Source organism: Macrotis lagotis, chromosome 4 (genome assembly GCF_037893015.1).
Source record: "Macrotis lagotis isolate mMagLag1 chromosome 4, bilby.v1.9.chrom.fasta, whole genome shotgun sequence".
Classification (NCBI taxonomy): domain Eukaryota; kingdom Metazoa; phylum Chordata; class Mammalia; order Peramelemorphia; family Peramelidae; genus Macrotis; species Macrotis lagotis.
Window position 1 is genome coordinate 270,333,191 of NC_133661.1, and position 25,198 is coordinate 270,358,388.

General features: G+C 34.5%; 2 protein-coding genes across 2 annotated transcripts in view; both read right to left on the minus strand.

Annotated features, from left to right (window-relative positions):
- Positions 1–14,511, minus strand: part of LOC141522510 (ninein-like) — a 102,542-nt gene extending 88,031 nt beyond the window's left edge. Inside the window, exons 1-4 of the mRNA XM_074236003.1 lie at positions 14,407–14,511; positions 13,689–13,826; positions 10,073–10,162; positions 751–954 (exon numbers count right to left, since the gene is read on the minus strand). Coding sequence (XP_074092104.1) covers positions 751–933 — 183 coding nt within the window. The 5' untranslated portion in view covers positions 934–954; positions 10,073–10,162; positions 13,689–13,826; positions 14,407–14,511. The remainder of the gene's footprint in view (positions 1–750; positions 955–10,072; positions 10,163–13,688; positions 13,827–14,406) is intronic.
- The window catches only part of NIN (ninein), a 422,635-nt gene that overhangs the window by 158,916 nt on the left and 238,521 nt on the right, over positions 1–25,198 (minus strand).

A 25,198-nucleotide genomic window follows, 5' to 3' on the forward strand; every position in this document is an offset into this window, starting at 1 on the left:
CTACCTATAGCCTCAATTACCTTGCTCAATAGGAAAATTATGACTTAAGTCATATTATTTAGTTAACATTAGTATGCATATATGAGAGAAATCTTTCCCCATTTTGAATGAAACATTATGTCAAATAGCCCTTGCCTACTTTCCCATATTCATCACATAGGATGGATATTTAATTTATACTCTACTACAAAAATAATCCACATAGGAAATAGCTTTGTTGGATGTTACAAATGAAAACAGAATTCCATATCAGTAGGATTTATGATTTCCTCCTCTCAGTGAACATCTTGTTTCCAAAACTAACAAATATAGGCCCAGTTAAGTAATCTGAAGTTAATAAAAGTTCACAAAGAAATCAAGGTAGAAATTTTGGTGTCTACTCTGATTCCTTTTTGTTTAATTTTGGAGAATGTTAATTTCCTTTTCTTTTTCTCTATTGTACAACTCAGTGTAAACATAACAATAACAAGAAAGATAATAACAACAAATATTGACTTTTATATTAAACTTTAAGCTCTGTCATGTAGTTTACCTCCATTTATCTGATGTTCACAACAACCCTATGAAGTAAGTATTATGGGGGGGGTACCTTTTTACAGATGAAGAAAATAAACATCAGTGTTAACAACCAGTAACATATGCATCTAGTTCTTTCACAAGCTGCCACATGTAGTACTTTCCCTTCCACATTTATACCCCCCTCCCCCCCAAAAAAGCCCTTTTAATCCTTTACCTCTTTTTAAATCTTACCCTGCCTAAGAGGTTGTCCTGAAACAGTGCCTGATGTAGCACTGGAGTCACCTCTTCTAGGTTCAGCAACTGGCAGAGGTCTGACAATTCTTCTTGGCCCAGAAACCCAGTGCCAGTGACATCAAAACTGTCAAACATCTCCTTGAGACGAGCTTCATGTTGATCCTGCTCTGCTTCATCCATCCCATAGCACACAGTACCTATCTAAAAATGACAAAAGAAATAAAAACACATTATTGGATATTTTAGTTTTCACCTTAGAATATCCTAATACAATCATAATCATCATCGGATGCACTATATAACATTACAATTTTCTTTTCAACATTATTATTAATTAGTCTCTTGGGATATAAAGTTTCCCTCAAGGAGCTTATTAGGAAGAAAATATACACAGGTACAGGTATAAAACCATTATCAATAGTCTTTCCACTGAAGTGATTGATATTATAATTCTATCTTTAAAAAGCAATAGAATCTTAAGAGTTTGCTTGACATTCTGAAGAGATTGCTTAATGTGATGGTAGAAAAGAGACAAAAATAAAAGGATTAAGAGAACCTACTTCCTGAAAGAACTAGGTTTTTCTTTTATCTTGAAAAGATATGAAAATAATCTTTAACTAGTATACTGGAAATGAACAGTGTTGCCATGTTTTCAATAATGAGGAGCCAGCAGTTTTAGTAATGATTAAAGGTTAATTTGACTATTATCTTTCTCACAACTGTTATATTATAATTATTATTTATGACTTTGTTTAATTGTTTATTATACTGTTAATAAATGTGGCATAATTTTGTAGTTTACTTCATTCTATGAGTTCAGAGGATATTACACACACACACAAGAATATACATAATTAACAATTGTAATAAAGTACATGTTCACATACAGAGACAGAGAGAGAGAGAGAGTAAAACAATGAGCATAAATTGAAGAAGAGCTGATTATGGCATATGAATAGAATGAAATACTATTAAGCTGAAGGAAATAAAAAAAAAGAACAATTTGAAAGTTACCTGACAAAACTCATATGAAGTGTGCAAAACCAGGAGAACAATTCATACAATAACATCAATATTATGCAAATAAAATACCCATACCCTCTGAATCAGAGCTTCTACTCCTAGACAAATACCTCAAGTATGTCGCTCATAAAAAGAATACCCCCATTTATACCAATTTATTTATATAGACATTTATTGTAACAAAAGATGGCAAACATAGGATTCATCATCTATTTGAGGAATGGTTAATTACACTGATTTATGAATGTGATAGAATAAATATTACTGTGTAGTAAAAATGACAAATATGACTGATATAGAGAAGCATGGAATATATGGCTTATATTTTGTAAAATGAAATAAGAAAAGTAGAGAAAATAATATACACATTGGCTACAATATGCATATAAGTAATAAATGGATATAACAAAATAAGCAAAAACAAATATCATAGCCACTTTAAAAAGAGGAGGTAAATCAAATCAATAACAAACAAACAAGAGGAAATCACACTATGCAGATAAAATTTTTAAAAATTATTCAGAGCCTACATAGTACAGTTATATGCTAACAAAACTGGGAACACAAAAGAAACAAATGAATACTATCAAAGACATAAAATACTAGAACAAATGAAATTTGTAAATAATCCAATGTTAGAAATAGAACTAACTGTAAAGGGACCAATAAAGAGATAAGTACATCAAAACATTTAAGGAGAATTGGTACAAAACCCTCAAAAATTATTTTGATAAACTAAGAAACACTCTACTTTCACTCATTTTATGAAACAAAAGTTGTCCTAATATTTAAACCAATGAAAGGTAAAGCACAGAATGGGAAATATAAATCAATATTATTAATAAATAAAGATCTTAAAAACTATAACTAAAATTTTGTCAAATTTCATTCATGAAATCCTTCTTCATGACTAAAGTGGGTGGATTTATAAGTGATACAAGGATGGTTTGACAAAAGGATACAATCAACAAAATTAATCTCTAAAAAGAAAAAATCTAAATACAATAATCTTTATTATGCAGGGGAAAAAGTCTGTGACAAAGCACAATGATACTGTGGTACAATGGATGGAGTAGCAACCATGGAGTCAGGATGACTTGAGTTCAAATTGAGCCTCAAACATGTACTAGATGCCCAATTGCCTCAAAAAAAAAAGCCTTTGACAAAGCACAACACTCATTTATGACAAAATCTCAATAAACTAAAAGCATAGAGGAACAGTTTTAAATAAAGAAATCTAAAACAGAAAATATCATATACAGATAGTAAACACTAGTGAAACTTATTCAGTAAGAATACTATTCTTATTGCTATTATTTGATGTAGATCTATAAATGCTAGTGATGGCAATGAGCCAAGAGATAAATTAAAGGCATAACTATAGGTAAATGATGTAATTATCATTATTTACTTATTACAAGATGGTTTGCTTAGAAAACCTAGGGAATCACATAACATATTGAGACAAGTAATAGCTTTAGCAAAACTGTCATATATAAAATAAAATCCTCAAAAACCAACAATACTTTTAAATAATACTCTACCAAAATCCAATAGATAAGTGGTAAAAGGATAGGAATAGACAATTCTCCAAAGAATTGTAAACTATTCTCTACCAGAATTAACAAAAATTCAAACAGAATTTGTGAATCAATCCACCAAAGTACACAAAATAATTCTATAGATTCACTTGCTATGCATTCCTTACAAAGATAAAGAATAATGGGAAGATGACGGAATAAGACAAGAGTTACTGAGCTCTTACTCTCCAAAATTCTTCCACAAATGATAAAATAACACTTCAATGTGAACTCTAAATGGCAGAAATAAAAGTTAGGATAAAGCAGAAGCCATTCTAAAACAACCTGGGAGAATCTTAGGAAAGACTTAACCTCCGGGGTTTGGCCAGATTGAAGTACAAATATCTTCAGGCATATATCAATAAACAAGTGCTGGGAGAAGCCGGGTCAGGCAACAGTCACAGTTTTGGAACTTTCATCTCACACACAAATGAGTAAGGGAAGATTGAAAGACCATCTACAATCTTGGTATGCCAGGATCAGTTGTGCTGACTGGGGCACAGACCTGGGCTTCAGCTGTGAATGAAGAGAAATGAGCACAAGCCTGGTAGGTGCTGTAGCAAAGGGGTAAGGACTGTGCTGGTTATGGACACTTGTAGGAGAGAAGAGTCTTAGGTTTTGGTTCCAAGGCAATGGGATGAGCTGAAGATCACAGCTGTAAGAAGGATTACAGGAACCAAGAAACATTTGAGGTGCCAATAAGGTTGAGGGCCCTAGTCATAGCTCGGGGGTAAAGAGAAATGGTCAGGTTCCCAAACAAGGCTCAGAAAATAGTAGTATCAAAAAACTGAAACCTAAGCCATCATCCCCCACACTAGAATCTGATTATAATTATAAACCATTTAAAATAATAATGAGTAAGTTAAGGAAAAAGAACTACAAGACAGAGAAGATCTAGAAAGATACTCAGAAAAAGAGAGCCAAGTTAAAAAAAAAGTCACTCCTTCTTTGAATAAAAAAGTCAAATGGTCAAAAGTTCACAGAAAGTTTTTGGAAGGGGGCGGTTAGGTGGCACTGTGGATAAAGCACCAGCCCTGGAGTCAGGAGTACCTGGGTTCAAATCCAGTCTCAGACACTTAATAATTACCTAGCTGTGTGGCCTTGGGCAAGCCACTTAACCCCATTTGCCTTGCAAAAAAAAAACCCTATAAAAAAAGAGTTCTTGGAAGGACTTAAAAGGGACTTTTAAAAAATCAAATAATAGAAGTTGAGGAAAAATTAAGGGAAAAAAGAGAAATCCAAAAAAATCAAGAAAATTATGAGTAAAAAGTCAAGCACCTAGAAAAAGAGATCCAAAAATTTAAAAAAAGAAGAAAACAATTCCTTCAAAACTAGAATTGTGCAAGGGGAAATTAATGATATTACAAAACACTTAAATAAGAACACAATCAAATAATGAAAAATTAGAAGAGAATTTGAAACATCTCATTAGGAAAAAAACTAATGTACAGAATGGATTGAGGAGAAACAATATAAGAACTGTTGTAGTACCTGAAAGTTATGATTTAAAAAAATTCAGGGCGGCTAGGTGGCGTAGTGGATAAAAGCACCAGACCTGGAGTCAGGAGTACCTGGGTTCAAATCCAGTCTCAGACACTTAATAATTACCTAGCTGTGTGGCCTTGGGCAAGCCACTTAACCCCATTTGCCTTGCAAAAACCTAAAAAAAAATTCAGATAGATATTATAAGAAATTAAGGAAATTTGCCCTTTAGATCTAAAACAAGAGAGCAAAATAGAAAGGAAAAAAAAAAATTCTTCAATCATCACTTAAAAGTGATCACAAGATGAGAACTCACAAGGAACAGCATAGACAAGTTTGAAGGCTTCCAGTTCAAGGAAAAAAAATTCACTTACTATGTAACTACAATCAGGATAACACAAAACCTGGCAGCTTCTATATTAGAAACCTAAGGACTTGAAACATTATATTTCAAAGAGAAAAAGAGCTGGGTTTGCAATCAAGGAATAACTTAGCCAGCAAAATTGAATATAATCCTGAATGAAAAACAAAACAAAACGATAGCAGAATGGGTTAAAAATCAGAATCTGACAATTTGATGTTTATAAGAAATACATTTAAAAATGAGATACATACAGAGTTAAAACAAAGGGCTAGAATAGAGTTTATTATGCTTCAGCTGATGTAAAAAAGGAAGAATCACAAATCATGACATCAGACAAAGTTAAAGCTAAAACAGATTTAACTAAAAGAGATAAACAGGGAAACTACATTTTGATAAGTGCTACCTTAGAAAATGAAATAATATCAATATTAAATCTATAAACACCAAACACTGTAGCATCTAAATTGTTAAAGGAAAAGTTAAATGAATTATAGTGAAAATAGAAAGAAATACATTAATAATGGGGAACTGTAACTTTCCCTCTAAGAATTAGATAAATCCAACCAAAAATAAATAAGACATTAAGGAAGTAAATAGAATCTTAGGTAAGAGAGATAGTATAGATATCTGGAGAGAACTGAATGAGAACAGAAATAAATACAACTTTTTCTTAGTGTTACATTAGCTTTATAAATATTGATCATATGTTAGTGCAAGAAAACTTTATAACCAAATGAAGAAAAGCAGAACTATTAAGTGCATTCTTTGCAGATCACAATGCAATAAAATGTATATTCATGGAAACACAGATTAAAAATTAATAGAAGACAAAATAATTTATTCTTAAAGAATGAGTCAATTAGAGAATAAAACATAAAAACAATTAATAATTTCATTAAAGAGAATAACAATAATAAGAAAACATATCAAAGCCTATAGCATGCAGTAAATACAGAAATCAGAGGAAAATTTATATCTCTATGTACTTATATCAATAAAATAAAAAACAGACCAATGAACTGGGTACACAATTAAAAAGGGAGCAGCTAGGTGGAGCAGTGGATGGATCACCAGTCCTGGAGTCAGCAGTAACTGAGTTCAAATCTGGCCTCAGACACTAAATAATTGCCTAGATGTATAACCCAGGGGAAGTCACTTAACCCCATTGCCTTAATTTTTTTTAAGGCCAAAAGAATTTATTTCCCAAGTAAACACCAAATTAGAGATGTTAAAAATTAAAGGTGAGATTCATAAAACTGAGTGCAAGAAAATCATTGAATAACTAAATAAAACTAGGAGTTAGTTTTATGAAAAAAATCTATAAAATGGAGAAATCATTGTTTAATATGATTTTTCAAATGAAAAGAGTAAAAAAATCAAATCGCTAGTATCTAAGATGATACAGATGAATTACCACTAATGAGATGAAATCAAAGCAATTATTAGTAGTTCTTTTGCCTAGTTATATGTCAATAAATTCAACAATTTAAGTGAAATGGAAGAATATTTAAAAAAATAAGAAATGCCTAGATTAATAGAAAAATAGAATATCAAAAGAAAGGTATTATTGTTATTAAAAAAGGTATTTTATAAATGAATTCTACTAAACATTAAAAAATAATTGATTGCAATGCTATATAAACTGCTTGAAAAAATAGGTAAAAGAGTCCTGCCAAACCCCTTTTATAACACAAATATGGTTATGATTTCTAAACCAGGGCAGCAAAAACAAAGAAAGCTATAGATTAATTTTCCTATTGAATAGTGATACAAAAATTTTAAATAAACTACTAGCAAGGAGATTATAGTAGTATATCACAAAGATCATACACATTAACCAGGTTGCATTTCTACAAATGCAGGGCTTAAATTATTAGCTTATTAGCAATATAAGCTTAATTGATCATATCAATAATAAAAACTATTTTAAATCATATGGTTATATAAATAGACTCAGAAAAACTTTGGTCAAAATACAACACTCATTCAATTAAAGTACTAGAAGGCAGAAGAATCAATAGAACTCATCTTAAAATGACATATATATATTATATATATCAAGAGTCAGAATTATTTGTAATAAGAATAACCTGGAAGCCTTTCCAATTAGACCACACTGAAGCATAGATGTTCATTTTTAATCAAAATCATACTAGAGGGCAGCTAGGTGGCATAGTACTGGCCTTGGAGTCAGAAGGACCTGAGTTCATATCCAATCTCAGACATTTAATAATTACCTAGCTGTGTGACCTTGGGCAAATCACCCATTGCCCTGCAAAAAAAAACAAAAAAAAAATCATACTAGAAAATTTAGCAACAGCAATAAGACTAAAAAAAAAGAAATTGAAGGAAGAGGAATAAGCAATGAAAGAAAAATATTACCTTCTTTTGTAGATGATATGGTATTATGCGGAAAGAATTCTAGAGAATCAACTTAAAAAACTAGCTGAAACAAATAACAACTTTAACAAAGTTGTGGGATGTAAAATAAGCCCACAAAAATAACCAGTATTTCTATATGTTATCAATGATAAGAGAGAAAATCCTTTTAAAGTAATCATAGAGAGCATAAAATACTTGCCAAATATTTATTTGTCAATAAAATATCTGCCAAGATGCATAAAAATATATGAACAAAATTACAAAACACTCTTCACATTTTTTGACAGTATTGGGAAAACTGGAAACAAGTCTGGCAAAGAATATGCAAAGAACATCTCACACTGTATACAAAATAAGCAAATTAGGGGATAAGAGGAAAAATATAATTAAAAGTGCATGACAAATAAGAGATAAAAAATATTAAAAAATAAACAATTTGATTTTATGAAATAAAAATATTTTGTACACACAAAACTAGTGCAGCCAAAATTGGCGGATGGGGGAATTTAGCAATTTTCTCTGACAAAAGTCTCGTTTCTCAAATATATAGCAAATTGAGTTGAATTTATACAAATAAGCACCATTTTCCAAAAGATAAATGGTCAAAGAATATGAATAGGTTGTTTTCAGAAGAAGAAAACAAAGTTATATGGTCATATAAAATTCATAAAATCACTAATAATTAGAGAAATAAAAAAATAAAACAACTCTGAGATACCATCATTAGATTGGTTAACATAATAGAAAAGTAAAATGACAAATGCAAGAGGGGATATATATATATATATGTATGTATCCTAAAGAGATCAAAGGAAAAGGAAAAGAATCCCTATGTTCAAAAATATATAGCAGTTCTTTTTGTGGCAGCAAAAAAAAAAACTGGAATACTGAGGGAATGCTCATGAATTGGGGAATGACTAAACAAGTTGTAATATGTGATTGTGATAAGGTGATTGGTGCTATAAGAAATGATGAAGAGCGTGGTTTCAGAAAAACATAAGAAGACAACTGCTATAAAATGAAGTGAGTGAAGTAGAAAAACTTCATATACATTAACATCAGTGTTTTAATGACAATCAACTGTGAAAGATTTAGCTTCTCTGATCATTAATATAAATTGCTAACATTCTAATAAAAAAGAAAAACTTTCTTGAAATATTAACATCTAAAAATATTGAGGGAGATAAATAAGAAAAGTAGAGTGGGATTGGTTTAGATCTGAGGAAATGAAAAGAGAAAATGAAAGGATAGTCAAAGGAGGAATACACAGTGAAGTAGAAAGAAAGTTTTCTTTTTTCATAATTGAAGTGTGCAAGAAAAATACAGAAACATTGAAGAAAAGAGAGAACTGGCACAAGACAAACCTCACTCTTATATGAAATAGAATAAGGAGAATAGACAAAATTTGTGTTTAAATATGTCGGATTCAGTAAGAAAACAAGTTGTAATTGGGAACAGGAGTTAGGAAGAATGTATAATATATGAAAAGAACAATCAAAACCAAAATAAACTTTGTGATTTTAAAAGAAGATTAAAATGGGACAAGGAAGAGGGAAAAAGTCTAAATTCTAAAGGAGTATTTAAATTGCCTCAGGTAACTGGGAACAAGCTGTTATATATAAATATAATGATTATTATATAAGAGATTTAATTCAGAGAATTTTAAATTGGAGAATAAAAATCAATGCAGAGTGAAGAGACAAGAAACCAGAACAATTTATACAAAGACAAGAATACTAAAGAAAATGCTTTTGCAAGACTTAAGGGTTTTAATCAAAACATTGAGCAATCATATCTGCAGAGGCTCTATTAAAAGAAAGTATATTACCCTCCTTTCTGTCAGAGATGGATAAAATATGCAAGTTTTCCATAGGATACCCTCCTTCCCTATTTTTACAAACAATTTATATAATGTTAGAATGAATTTTTCTTTGAAGGTTTGATAAGATTCGATTTTAATCCATTTGGACCAGTGATGTTTTTCTTTGGTAGTTCATTTGCCTTTCAATTTCTTTTTCTAATACTATATGATTTAAATTATCTTTCACTCTAATTATATAAGTTTTTCATGTTTTTGTAAATATTCATTTATTTCATTTAAGTTATTTTTTCTAGCAAAATATTGAATTAAATGGTTTCTAATAATTTCCTTTACTTACACCTTCATTTGTTGTAAGTTGTCCTTTTTATCCCTTGACAGTGGTAACTTGCTTTTCCTTTCCTTAAAAAAAAAAGTTATCTAATTTACTGGGGGTTTTTTTAAATTAGTTCCTAAAATCATCTATCAATTCAATGTGCTTTTATTTTCAGTTCTTTCTCTCTTCTTTGATTTTCAGAATATCTACTTTTGTGTTTAGCTGTATTTTTCTGATTTGTTATTTTTCAAGTTTTAACAACTATAAAAATCAAAAGAAAATGTAACAAAATCATAAAGATTAGGCAAGACTTAAATGAAGAGTTATGAGAAAACACTCCTCCCCAAACTTACCCCTTCAAGGAAGTGGGAAGTCCTCAGGTGTTACACATTGAACATTTTCATAATTTCTCAATATATTTTTGTGCTGATTTTTTTTCCTTTCTGAAAAAGAAATACATTTTGTCATATAGGATGGCTCTCTGGGAGAAAGAGAAGGAGGGATGATTGGAATGAATATGAGAGTATAAGAAACAGAAAACAGTAATATAAATTTTTAAAATTATATCATCCTTTTCTTTTTCATATTTTATCTCTAGTGCTTAGCATTATGTAAGAACATAAGAGATTAAGAAATGTTTGCCTGACATTTGTATACTTTTCATATATATACATATATATATATAATTTAAATGAAAATATTAAATTCCTCCCAATTCTTCATTTTTTCTATGATATATTTTTCTCTTTATTTTTTCCTCCTCTTAAAGTCTAAAATATGGAACAAAATAACTCACAAGCCCTTTTTAAAAATCTTACTTTACATATACCCTAACAACAACATGGGGGTGATGATCAACCTTAATGGACTTGCTCATTCCATCAGTGCAACAATCAGATTCAGTTTGGGTATATCTGCAATGGAGAATACCATCTGTATCCAGACGAAGAATCGTGGAGTTTGAAAAAAGACCAAAAACTATTACCTTTAATTTAAAAAAAAAATCTTATTATTTAATTTTGCTATTTTGCTACTTTATTTTTTTTTCCTTAAGGATATGATTTCTCTCTCATCACATTCAACTTAGATCAATTTAAAGATTAACAGACTGCCTCCTGTGGGGGGTGGGAAGCAAGATTAGGGGGAAAATTGTAAAATTCAAAATAAATAAAATCTTTCTTTTATAAACAAAAAACCCATTATCTTATTAAGTAATTGTGCTATCCCTTATACTTTATTTTTTTCCTTAAGGATATGATTTCTCTCTCATCACATTCAACTTAGATCAATGTATACCACAGAAATAATGTAAAGACTAACAGATTGCCTTCTGTGGGAGGTGGGGGGAGTGAAGCAAGATTAGGGGGAAAATTGTAAAATTCAAAATTAATTAATTAATTTAAAAAATTTAAATCTTACTTTACCACCTCTTTGACCTTAGGAAGATAGCACTATAAAAGATACCACTAGCTTCCCAGTCTGAAAATCTTAGTGTTATCCTTAGCTTCCTCACTAACACTCACATCACATAACCAATCTGATGTTAAGTCTTGCTTCTACCATCACAATATATGGCATATAGTTCCCTTCTCTCCATTTACTAAGCCATAACCCTATTTCAGATCCAATCCATCTTCCACTCAATTACCAAGTTGATGTTTCTAAAGTATTGGTTTGTAGTATGCTCCCACATCTCCTAAACAAAGAAGTGATAAGATTCAAGATGAAAAATGAGACATATTTTTGACATAGTTAATGTGAGAATTTATTTTGCTTCACTATGCATATTTGCTACAAGTTTTCTTTTTCTTTTTTCCAATGTTAGGGAAGTTGGAAGGGAGAGAAAAGAAATTTTTTTCTAACTTAAAAATGCTTAAATAAAGGGTAAAGCATATGTGATCATGGCCCTCACTTCCCTATCTCCACAAATCGATGAGTTCCAGTATTTCCGTATCATTTCTGGAATCAAATATAAACTTAGCGAGTTGACATTAAATCTCTTCACAACCTGGATTCATCCTACCTTTCCAGGCTTCTTACATTTGAATCCCCTCCAAGAAGTCTAGGATCATCCCCATTAACCTATTTACAATTCCTCTAAAAGGAGAGTAATTCTGTACCTTAGCACTGCCTTTCTCCCAAGCCTACAATGCACACTCCTATTCACTCAATAGTCTGTTTGCTGCTGCATCTGTTCTTTTGGATATGGTGACCTGACCTCTATTAGAATCCTTGTTTTCTATAGCTAATGAACAATACAAATTAGGATTCTGACAAATCCTAACTGGATATTATAGATATTATCAGACTTCCTGATAAGCTTGCTATCTTTTTGCTTTAATGGCATAAGAGTTTTCATAGACATTCTATTTCAAGGCAATATTTACCAGAATTCGGTTTCAACTATCAAAATTCCCCCTAAGGTTCTCAAATGCAGATAAGAAATCAATCTATCTAAGCTAAGCCAGGCAAAATAGTTCTTCAGACTAACAAATGGAAATAGGCAAATATTTATAAAGTTATGCTGATGGATTTGAGAGACAAGTAAGGTGTGATCTTAAACAGTGATATTACTTCAACTTATGTACAACAGTGAGTTTCCTTCTCAGAATAATCAGACTAAAATATTTCTGTCGGTAATATAATGCAATGTATAGTTTGTTTGAAGTTTTAAATTCAATAATTGAGTTGTATCTCAAGTAATTCTCATAATCTATAATAATAATAATAATAATAACAATAATAAACAATTATATGGTGCTTATGTGTCAAACTATGCTAAGTGCTTTATAATTATTATCTCATTTGATTCTCATAACAATGATGGAACATAGGTGCTATTACTACAGTTCCCATGATACAAATGATAAAATTGTAGCAAAAAGAAAGTGATTTGTCACATAACCACTAAGTGTCTGAGGCTAGATTTGTACTTGGATCTTCCTGACTCCAATCTCAGCTACTCCATCAACCAGCTACTACAGAGATGACTTCAAGTGAAGTAAGCATTTTTTATATAATAGTTGTTTTATGAAGTTTAATTTGTAAATTTTATGTTGAATTTCTTATATACTTTAAAAAGGAAAGCCTAATTTATAGAATATTGTTTCGTTCTAAAATCTATATACAGAAATCCAAATTTTGTTTAATGTTTAAATTCAGAATTTTTAATGCTAAAAGAGAGAAATAAACAATTGACTTTATCATTTTATTTCTATCTTAATTGAGGTTCAGCAGCACTTAAGTCCAGTAACAATGATTCAGACCAGACCATTAATTTAATAGAGTAATTCTTTCAGCAGTGACCATTTTCATCATACAGTCCTTTGGCCAAAGGATAATTCTAAAGCCTCCGAAAATAAATTAAGCATATAAAAGTATGAAATCTTCCTTCCTCCAGCAACATATTACACTTCAGTTTTTCAAAACTGATGATTCAAGATTTTACTCAGTAATTAAAAATGGTATATTTTTGTCCTCTGTTCTCTCCTTCCACTCCTAGTCATTACCTCTAAGGTGTGTGCTGATCCCATATCTCCTGAAAATGTTTTATAAAATGACTTAAAATAGAAAATGAAGTTTCATATACCAACTTAGTCTATTTTAATAGCTAATAGCTATTTTTAATATAATGGCTAGATAGAAAAGGGAAGGAATATCAGAACTCTACCAAGCTAGAAGTCTTCTCTGATACCCAAGAAAGTCAAATCAGCTCCTAGATCAAAATAAAAGTTGTTTGTTTACAACTCAGTCAGGAGTCCGTAGTTGTGATAAAACAGACGCTTTTTCATCATGTCAGCAGCCACTACAATTTCAACATTAATCCACTACCATTAAGAAATATCACTCATATATTGTTACAATAGACTCTTTTCCCCTACCCAACCCCTCAACTTGCTAAAAAGACAAAGAAACTCTAAGTCTGCAATCACTCGATTCAACCCTCCCCCTTTTCTCCCCTCCCCTCACCTTATGTCGGTCTCTCTAGGGCTCTCGCACAGCAGCCGGTCTCAAGAGCCCCAGCAAAGCAAGAGATTAGGCTTTTGTTAAGTCTCTGAAAAGGGAGACAAAACTTTGCAGCCAGCACCGCAGTTCCGGGAGCAAGTCCTTTAAAAGAACAAAAATGAGGAACAGCCTTAGCGTCATTTCCATCTGAAGGGGTTACTCGTACAAAAGCAGCTGGGTTTTTTTTTTCCAGGAGACGCAATCTGTTGCAGCCCATTTCCCCAAACATTATCCCTCCCCATTCCAGTGTTCCTCCCCAGGAAGGAGCCATCCTTAAAGCGATGTGAAATCCCCTCCCACTTTCTTTCCACCCAACCATCATTATTGCAAACTTAAGTGACAGTAAGCCTTGATGCGGTCCTCTTTCACCGTTAGGTTCCTCAGCCCCGTCGCCTCTGAAGGGGAAGTCCCAGGCTCGCCCCTAATCTCACGCCTGTACACCAGGATGAGCCTCTGGCACATACCACAGCCCGGTGCCCTGGGCCCCCCACTCCCCCTGCAGCACCCTGCATAGGACCCAGCCAGTCCGGAGCCCGCAAGGGCGTGGCGAGGATCGGGAGAAAGCGCCATCTCCCTCCAGTTCCTAATCAAGCTCTGTCCAGCGAGCGGACTGTCCGAGCGAAGTGGCTCGGTCCGGGCCCAGCGGCGGCGTGTCCCCCAGCTTCGTCCGCAGCTTCCTTACCCGCCGGCTCTCCAGCTCCGCACGCTGGTGCTGCCCCGGGCCCAGCTCGGGCTCACTTCGCAGGCGCAGTCCGAGGCTCTGCCCCGGAGCGGGACGGCTCGCATGCAGGCTCTGCGGGCGCAGCGGGCGGTCAGGGACTGAAGCTCCCCTCCCCAGGCCCAGGGGCCGCGGGACCGCCGCTCATCTGGCCGCGCTGGCCACGACCCGGGCTCCCCGAGCTGGACACAGTTGAAAGCTCTGGGTAGGAAGAGGGCGGATCCGAGGAGGAGGTGGGGCTTCGCCCGACCCAGTGACTCGGGGCCCCGGGGCTCCTCCTCCCTGTTCACCACCGGCCCTCTGCTCCCCGAAGCGAGGCCGAGCGCAGCAGCGAGCACTTTGGGTTAGAACACCGGCAGTCCACGGTGCTTCTTTGTTGTGTTCTGGGAAGAGCTTGGTTGGTATGTGTTCCAGAAAATCAAAGCAAAGCGTCCTCATCTGGCTACTGCTTTGTTCCGGGGGAGAAGATTTAAAGTTAAAAACTGTGAACTGCATGTAGAATTCTCTGATAAAAGATTGGGATCTCGAGTCACAACATTTCCAACTGCTCCTTGTGCACCTATTTTCTCTCCCTTTATATTTCATTGTCCCCGAGATAATATTTATAAAGTTCTTAGCACAGTTCCTGGAACATAGAAGGCTTTTATTAACCGCATATTCCTTCCCCTCTCCCTTTTCCACTTAAAAAGGAAGTCTGGAATGACATACTGACAAATAAATAAACATGTTCATAAACGTAGTGATAACACCAAGTCTTTGTTATATCAAATACCTCTCCCTATAAGCACCCACTTTGAAATTGTTACCCTAACACTTCTCAAAGGTTGTTCGGTATCACGACTTTACTCTGTGAGTATTCACTCCTAAAGTTCCCACTATGAGGATGAGGATTAATAATCATTCAGTAAACTGAATTAGATCAAAGTAAATGCTTTGACCCTATTTTTTTCCCCAATAAAACTGATAATGAGGCACACAAGTAGGAGCAGAAGACCAAGTCATAACTTTAGAATTACAGGACCTCCAAGCCCAATATTTTTGGTGGAATCCTCTTTTCATCCCAGTTTTCAACTGTCATGTCTATCTTTCCACTCCTCCCTTTCTAATACATATCTAGTGTGCTGTCAATTCCACCTTTCCATAGCATTTTATATAATAGTGTATGCTTGCTTTTTTTTTTTCTGACACTATCACAGCCCTAGTTCAGGGCTTCATCAACTCCCTCCTGTACAATTAGAATAGCCTCTGCATTGGTCATCTTGCTTCAAATCTCTCCTTATTCTATTAAAATGTCCAACTCATAGTTGTCTTATTAAAGTGTGGTAATAAACCATGTGTCCCCTACCCTACTCCATTCAGTAACCTCCCTGGACACCTTATTGTCTCCAGGATTAAGCATAAAATTCTCTCTTTGGGGTTTTTAACCCTTCTCAAACTGGTCATTTCCTACCTTTGTAGTCTTCTTATAGTTTATAGTCTTCTTATACTTTACTCCATGTACTTATACTTTACTCCATGTATTATACTTATACTCCATGTATTTTGTAATCTTTTAAGGTCTAGTTTCTTCTTGCACAAGGCACACTACTCCTGACTGCAAATTCTCATTGCCTATTCTCCTTTTCTGGAATGATCTCCTCCTTACCACTACCTCCTAGTTAGCTGCTTTTCTTTGCATCTCAGTTAAAATCTTACCTTCTACAAATAACTTTTTTTAAAAAACTAGTCTTTCCTCTTTGAAGTTAGCTCCAATTTATACTGTTATTGAAGGAGAGATGCTAATGCACATCCTATCTAAATTCAGGTTTGATGTTAGGATGAAATGAGGTATTTGGAAGTTATTGAATGCACAAGCAAGGATATGCAAAAAGAATATCAGTTATCCCTTCCGCATAATTGGGGTAGTACCACTTCCATCTGGAAATTCCCCTTAAAATTTTTGCTACCCCTTCACTCAAAAAGAAAAAGGTTTTTTTTGAAGCAGCTAAGTGGCAAAGTAGGTATCAGGAGGACCTGAATTCAAATCCGGCCTCAGACACTTAATAATTACCTAGCTGCGTGACCTTAGGCAAGTCACTTAACCCCATTGCCTTGAAAAAAGGGGGGGGAGGTTTGTGGGGTACCTTATAAACTTGAGTTAAGTATTTGATCATAGGCTTTATGCTGACTGCTGATCTTAGCATGTTTTCTACAGCTTCCACAAAACTTCCCCAAAATTCCCATTTAATTTCTTATTCCAAACCCTCAATATATCAATACTGCAATGGAGAAAGTAGAAATGTGGAAAGGATAACTGTAGTCATACTTAGTTTCTTAGCCTTCCCCCATCTCCATATGAAAATGTGCCTGATCAATAAGGCAGGATAATCTCAGAGACCTAGATTCCATAAGGCTGGGACTTTTTGTGCCCCTAAGACTAGAAAGATGTATTAAGGCAATTGGGGCTAATCAAAAAGGCAAATCAAGTCCTGGGGGAAGTTTTGTCCTCTTTTAGATAAAGCTCCCTCATGCTGTGGCAGGTATATATCCTGGAAACAGCAGTCCTATCACATCTCTATGTAGGTTATTTGTGTCTCTCCCATTAAAATATGAGTTCCTAAGAGAATAGTGGGGTTTTTTTTTGGCTTTCATTTATTTTCTTGAGTGTATATTACAATGATAGGTACATAGTAAGCACTTAATGTTTTTTAATTGACTGACAATGGGTGAAGGGAAAGGAGATTAATCCTCTTTCCCCAAAGAGATGATTTCTCTCTCTTTCCATAGACCTTAAAGCTCCCAAGCCAAAAAATCTCTCACTGATTCTAGATTCTACCCTTTAAGGATATTAACCCAATAAAACTGCTCCTTTATAATTCAATCGGAAAAGTGTTCAAACACTCAAGCATGTTAAACATGAATAGTGTCTTGTTCCTTGAACAACAAAGAGGCCCTGTCATTAGATCAAACAGTACATGGTGGGGAGTGAGGTGAAAGAAGACTATAAATAAGATAGGAGGGAACTAGGTTATAAAGGACTTTGAATACCAGAAATTTTATATTTGAATTCAGAGGTGATAGTCACTGTAATTTGTTGAGTATAGGAGTGACATGGTCAGACCTGCAATCACTTTTTCTGAATGAAAGATGGATTGGAATAAGGAGAAAATTGAGGCAGGCAAAAAATTGAGGCAGACAGACTCACCAGCAGACTTACACTATTATAATAGTAGTGTCAGAAGAGAGAAGAGGGCTTATACAAGTGATATTTCAGAAAAAAAATCAATAGACCTTGGCAACAGATTGGATAAGGATGAGGGTGGGGGAGGGAAGAGTGTGAGGTAGTAAGGATTCCAGGATAACTCCTAGGTTGAGAGCTTAGGTGACTAGAAGATGGTAATGCTTTCTACAGTAGTAGGGAAGGAGGGGGCAGAGAGGGAGAAATATAAAGCGAAAGATAGTTCTTTCTTCTTTCTTCCCTTGGAGTTGACATCAGTCTGCCTTCTGGAAGCCAGTTCAGTGCTTGCTTGTCCCAGGAATCCTGAATTCAAGGGAATGGCCCTGGGAGCCTCAGACCTCCACTTCAGGAGTTAGTGACATTCAAGGATGTGGCTGTGGACTTCACCTGGAAGGAATGGAACCTCTTGGACCCTTGTCAGAAGCAATTGAACAAGGAGGTCATGCTGGAGAATGCCCAGAAACCTACTCTCTGTGGGGATTCCAGTTCCCAGACAAGATGTGATCTCTTATTTTGAGCAAAGGGAAGGACCATGGATGTTGGAGTAGAAAGACCTGAGGAGCTGCTGTCCAGAAGAGATTAGATTTGAAATGAAGAATATTGGAAAAATAAGTCTTTCTGTGAAAGAAACATACAAAGAAAGAATCATAAATGACAGTGCCTGTGACTTTATATGTAGAGAATTCTGTGCTACAAATGCAAGAATCCAAATTGGAGAGAAACCTTGTGAATGTAATCAATGTGGAAAGGTTTTCTTATTGAGGGGCATTCTTCTTAAATATCAGAGAATCTACACTAGAGAGAAACTTTATGCATGTGATCAATGTGGAAAATCTTTTTCAGTGAAGAACACTCTTGTTGAACATCAGAGAATCCCCAGTGGAGAGAAACCTTATGAATGTAAACAATTTGGAAAGGCTTTTACTTGGAGTTCCATCTTACTGAACATTAGAGACTCCATACTAGAAAGTAACCTTATGACTGCAATCAATGTGGAAAGACTTTTATTAAAAGGTACCATATTACAGCACACCAGAGAATTCACACTGGAGAAAAACTTTATGGATTTAGTCAATATGGAAAGACTTTTTCATTCAAGGGCAATCTTGTTAGATATCAGACAATCTTCATTGGAGAGAAATCTTATGAATATAATCAATGTGGACAAGTTTTTACATGGAAAGAGCGACTTAATGCACATCAGAGAATCTACTATGGAGGAAAACCTAATGAATGTGATCAATGTGGAAAGACTTTTTCACACAAGACCTTTCTTTATTAAACATCAGAACCCACTGGAGAGAAATCGTATGATTGAAGTCAATGTGGAAAGGATTTTTTATGAAAGTTCCATCTCATTAGAGAATTTACATGAAAAGAGAAACTTTATAAATATGATTAATGTGCAATGACTTTTTCATGCCACAGCACATTTGTTAAACATCAGAGAAACCTCACTGGAGCAAAATCTTATGAATGCAATCAATGTGGTAAAGTCTTATTTTCCATCATAAAATTCATATTAGAAAAAAACCTTATCACTATCAGGAATGATTAAATGAATTTAAAGGGAATACTGAGTTTTCTAAACTAGCATTGTGATAAAGGGTATGATTGGAGTTTGCAAAAACACAATATCTTCAGAATAAGAAAAAAACTGTTAGCATTTTGTCAACTGGAGGAAAAATACTTGATTAAGAGGAAAAAAAATCAGAGTTGTTTTCACAAGGATATAAAATTTCAGGCAAATTAGGGGAATTTTTTTATATTTTTCCACAGGCCCCAATTTGGATGTATTCATCCTTCATTGAGACCACTGCATGTGACAATCAAGAATCTTCTCTTTAATATGAGATGCTTCCTATCTCCTAGTTGTTGTGACCCAATGATGATGGGTGATGAGGAAGCAATTCCAAAAACTTGAGGCATAGCAGAATACTTGTGTAAAAAAGAAAAGCATCCACTACTAAGTAAAAGGTTTTATATTTTCCCCCTAAAAAGCTCCCCATGTTTGACCCTTCATAATTTTGGAAAAATCGAAGAGTTGTTCAGTGACTCCTGGAAAACATTGATTTTTTTGTCTTGGTATATCCAAAAGTAACCTTTTCCTTTGACTTGTTCATCTAAAGGAAAAAGCTATCAAGTGAATGACAATTTTGCTAGGGACTTGAAAGAATGTAAGAAGATAAAGTCTCTGTTTTTCTAAATCTGGTCAGATTGTTAGGGAGACAAGAGACATACAAGAGTATGGAAATCTTTTTTTTCAGTCTACAGAAATTGATGACATTGTATACTAAGGTCTGAATTTCTTCCTTTATTATGGAGGGTGGTAGAAAGATGTCATCGACTTTTCCTATTCTTCTGCTATTGTCATAGCTCATTCTTGGGACCTGCAAATTGTCAGCACTTCACCAATAGAATGATCCAAAGGGAGGTCTATTCATTCCTCTTCTGGTCAGAGTTCAGCAAGTCCCTGAACCAAATTTGATTCTCTTGGTTGGGTTTCAGTAGATTGCTATTGGATTCTCTCTCTTTGTTTATCTACTTACAGATTCTCTGTTCAAAGGAATTGAACTGCTGGCTCCTCTGGTTCCCCTTTGATCTTGAAATGTTGGACAGATCATTTCATGCAAATTCATGTACAGAATTGAAAATGGAAACTTTGTCTACATCTTGTTCTTGGGCACATTGCCAGAGTCTACATTTTTGGACTTTTTCCTTTTTCAGTACAAAGCTGCCATCCTCTCTTGCTCATAATCATTCCTAGAACTGTGATCAAAATAATAGATGACAGAATTATGAATTGGCACCCATTCCTTCTCACAGTGCTAATTCAGGGGTCATCTGAGACCTCTTTCTGCCCTGATATTGCCTGTTCCATTGTGAACATCTTTACATCCCTGGACACAGGAATGTGTCCCCAACACTCCCATGGCTGTTGATTACTCTGATATTGAGTTTCATTCTTGGCCAGCCCCAGTCCCTGTGTGTACAGATCTTTCTTTTTATCACCTCAAATTTGTTGTATGTGGGGGAAAAACAACTAATTGTAATTTTTTCTTTCTTGATTAGAATTTGCTCTAGCACATTTTCTAGATTCTTGTTTAGGTTTTTAGGGTAAGGCTTAATAAGTCAGATTCAGTGTAGTGAGCTGGGCAAAAAATGTTAAAAATCCACCTAGTAGGGGCAGGTAAGTGGTGCAGTGGATAGAGCACCAGCACTGGAGCCAGGAGAACATGAGTTCAAATCCAGCCTCAGACACTTAATAATTACCTGGCTGTGTGACCTTGGGCAAGTCACTTAACCCCCCCAAAAAACTAAAAAAAATCCACCTAGTCATTGAATATAATTTTTTTTATGTTTTTGCAAGGCAAATGGGGTTAAGTGGCTTGCCCAAGGCCATACAGCTAGGTAATTATCAAGTGTCTGAGACCGGATTTGAACCCAGGTGCTCCTGACTCCAGGGACAGTGCTTTATCCACTATGCCACCTAGCCACCCCCCATTGAATCTAATTTTGAAAAGCAATTTGTTAGGTTTTTGTTTAGGGTTTTTGCTAAACACTAGGTTGAGGAAAAGTTGCTTTAATGAGATACCAAAGATAAAGACTTCTTTTTGAGCATACAAATGGCAATTGATCAGGAAATTAACAATAAAATATCTCATATATAATGAAAGAAAGATAATGAGTTCTGTTTAGGCACGTTTAATTTAAGATACCTACTTTTGGGATATCTGAAAGGAAAGTAGAGATGTGAGATTGGAGCTCAGTAGAGAAGTTGGGGTAAGATAAGTAGATTTGGGAATCATTACCATAGAGATAGAAATTAAATCCATAGGATGTGATGAGATCAGCAAGTGCTATAAAAGAGAGGGAGAAGAGAATGTAACCCAGTACAGAATTCTGAAGAACACCTATGGTTAGAGGACATGGTTGGGAAGTCCTATTCAGCAAGAGAAATTGAGAAGTCTGAAAGAAGAACCAGGAGAGAGTGATGTCTCAAAAAATCTGAAGGCAGTATCAAGGATGAGAGAGTGATTAATAATGTCAAAGGTTGCAGAGCAGTCAAAGAGAATGAGAACTGAGAAAAGGTCACTGGATTTGGCAACTACAAGATCAGTGGTAACTTTGAAGAGAGCAGTTTCAGTGAAAATAAAACCAGAGGTCAGATTGTAAGTGGTTAATAAGAGTGAGAAGAGAGAAGGTAGAGGGACCTGTTGTAGATAAGATTTTCAAAGAGTTTAACTATAAAGGGCAGAAAAGTTATTAGATGATCATTTAACAGCAATGGAAGGATCAATTGAGAGGGTTTTTTTTTTTTGAGGATGTGGGTGACATGAGCATGTTTATAGGCTAACATAAAGGAAGAGTGGGCATTCAGAGGGGGCAATTTGTTAAAGGAGATGGGATGAAATGGAATTACTTGAATAGATACAGAGAGTGAACTTGGTAAGGAATAAGACCACTTCATCATGTGAGACAGGGTAAAGGAGAGGATAAAGGCAGAAGGCATTTGAGTGTTAGGAGATGAGGATATGGGAAGAAGAAGAAGCTCATCAAAAATAGCCTCAACTTTTTTTTCTGTAAAATCTCATTACAAGGATCTCAGCTGGGAGAGGTAGATATGAATAGCAAAGAGAGGTAAAGGAAATAACTTGAAAGTGACAATGGGGAGCCATGAGAGGTTTGAGGAAAAACAAGAAAGTTTAGAACGGCTGCTGAGGAAAGTATTATAGTAAGTTAATAAGGGAGGTATAGTAGAATTGCTTAGTAATAATGAGACACCAGTTGAGGTTGTATAACATAAATTTATTATTTTATAAATTAAATATATATAATATATTTATATATAATATAATATATATATAACCCTAAATTTATTTTAATTTTGCAACAAAATGACTGCATGATTTTCTCTACCTTTCTTCACCAGTATGGATAGGAATATAGTCAGTGAATAACTGAAAGATATTAATCAGGAATATGATAAAGGGATTCAAGAGAGAAGGACATTGGGCAGCTAGGTGGCGTAGTGGATAAAGCACCAGCCTTGGAGTCAGGAATACCTGGGTTCAAATCCAGCCTCAGACACTTAATAATTACCTAGCTGTGTGGCCTTGAGCAAGCCACTTAACCCCATTTGCCTTGCAAAAACCTAAAAAAAGAGAGAGAGAGAAAGAGAAGGACAGTGTAGAATTGAATTAGTTCCCCAGTAAGTCAAAATTGAGAATAGGAAAAAAAGTGAATTAGTGCAGGGAAGATAGCCAGAGAGAGAATTGAAGGGTCAAGGAATTGGCAGTCATAGAGCAGAAATAGAGTTGAGTTTTGTAATGGGAGACAGAGAGAGAGAGGCAAATTTTGAGAGTAATCAACAATATGTTGATGTCTCTTAGTATGGGAACAGGAGTTAGAGAATAAAGAAAAATTGTAAGCCTTGTACTGAACTCTCTGAAAAACTAAAGTGAACAATTTACTATACAAAATTGTAAAAGCTTTTGCACAAACAAAATCAAAGAAGCTAAAAAAATTAGAAGAGAAACAAAACTGGAAAACAATTTTTGAAGCAAATTTCTCTGATAAAGGTCTCATTTCTGGTATATATCAGCAACTGAGTCAAATTTATTAGAATAAGAGTCATTTGTCCAATTGATAAATGAATAAAAATATAAATGTATAGGTTTCTGTGGAAGAAAATCAAGTTATCAGTAGCTATATAAAAAAATTTCTGTCACTAATTAGAAAAATGTTAATTAAAAACTTTGGTGCAGTGCTAGACTGGAGTCTGGAAGATCTGAATTTGAATCTGAAACTTACTAGTTATGTGACACTAGGCAAGTCATTTAACCTGCTTTGTCTCAATTTCCTCATCTGTAAAATGGGTTGGAGAAGTGGCAAACCACTTTAGTATCTTTTCCAAGAAAATCCCAAATGGGGTCACAAAAAATCAAACATGACTGAAAAAAAGAACTCAACAACAGCAACATTAACACTCTGCAGTCCTACCTCACATCTATCAGACTGGCCAAATTGACAAAAAAGAAAAATGTTAAATTCTGGAGAGGTCATGGGAAAACAGGTTCTTTAATGCACTGTTAGTGAAGCTATGAACTGATCCAAAAGTTATGAAAAACAATTTGGAAATATGCTAGTGGTACTATTATATACTAGAGTGCATTATATGACCCAGGGTTACCACCACTAAATCTATACTTTAAAGATATCAAAGGAAAAAAGAAAGAATTCATATATACAAAAGAAAAGTACTGAAGTAGAGTTTAGGGGGAAAGACAATAACTTCAGTTTCAAACATTTTGAATTTAAAATGTTTATCCAGTTCAAGATAACTGAAGAACCATTGGAGATATAAGATTGGAAGTCAGCAGAGATATTAAATGAATAGGTAGATTTGAGGATTGTCAGCATAGAGATTATAATTAAGTCCATGGGATTTGATGATATCACAAAATAAAGTAGAATAAAGGGAGAAAAGCAGAGGACCTAGGATATATCTTTAGAGGGTATTATCTGAATGAGGATTCAGCAAAGGATACTGAGGAGTGATTTGATAGGAAGGAGGAGAATCAGGAGAGAACTATGCTCCAAAAACTTAGAAAGAAAAGAGTATCCAAGAGAAAAGGATGATTAACAGAGTCACAGGTTGAAGAAATGTCTAGAAAAATAAGAATTGAGGAAAATGTCATTAGATTTGGTCATTAAGTGATCATTGGTCACTTTGGAGATAGCAGTTTTGATGGAATGATGAGAGGACAGAAAATGAAGACATATATCAAAGTCATTTCAAGCAATTAGTCACAAACAGCAGAAGAGAAATAGGATGATAGTGGGAAAGCAAGGATCAAGTCAATTTTTTGAAAATGAATGGAAAATAGCATATTTTTAGGCAGTAGAGAAGCAATTAGGGGATCTGTTGAAGGAGATAGAATGAAATGACCTTACTTGAACAGGATAGAGGGAAGCCTACTTTTGGTAAAACTACATCTTCATGAGAGACAGAGGCAGAAGAGGAATTAGTGGTGGAATGAATCTGAATGATATGACATGAAGAAGAAGGAAGAAGAGAGAATTCATGGCAAATGGATTTAATATTTCATCTAAATTATGAAGTAATTTTCACAGGTTAGAGTGTGAAATAAGGAAGATCCATAGGAAGTTTGAGGGGAAAAAATGGGAATATTTAGAAGACCTATTGTAGAGAATAGGATAGAGAATTGATAAGAGAGGAAGATGTAGAATGACTGCCTAGTGACTACCAAGGCCCACATGACGTTGTATGATGTAAATGTGTAGTGGACTCAGTCAGAAAAGTAGTATGATTCTCTACATCTCCATTCATTAGCACATTTGTAAGCACAAAGGTAGGAGTAATCTAAGACTGAGGTTTGGTAGAGCACAACTGGTAATATGAAAAGGGGACCAGAAGGGAACCCAAGAAGAACAAGACATTGTAGATTTTAGGAAATTAAGTAAGATAGGAAAATTTTCTAGTTTTGTCCAATTTTTTAGTTCTAATCTTTTTCT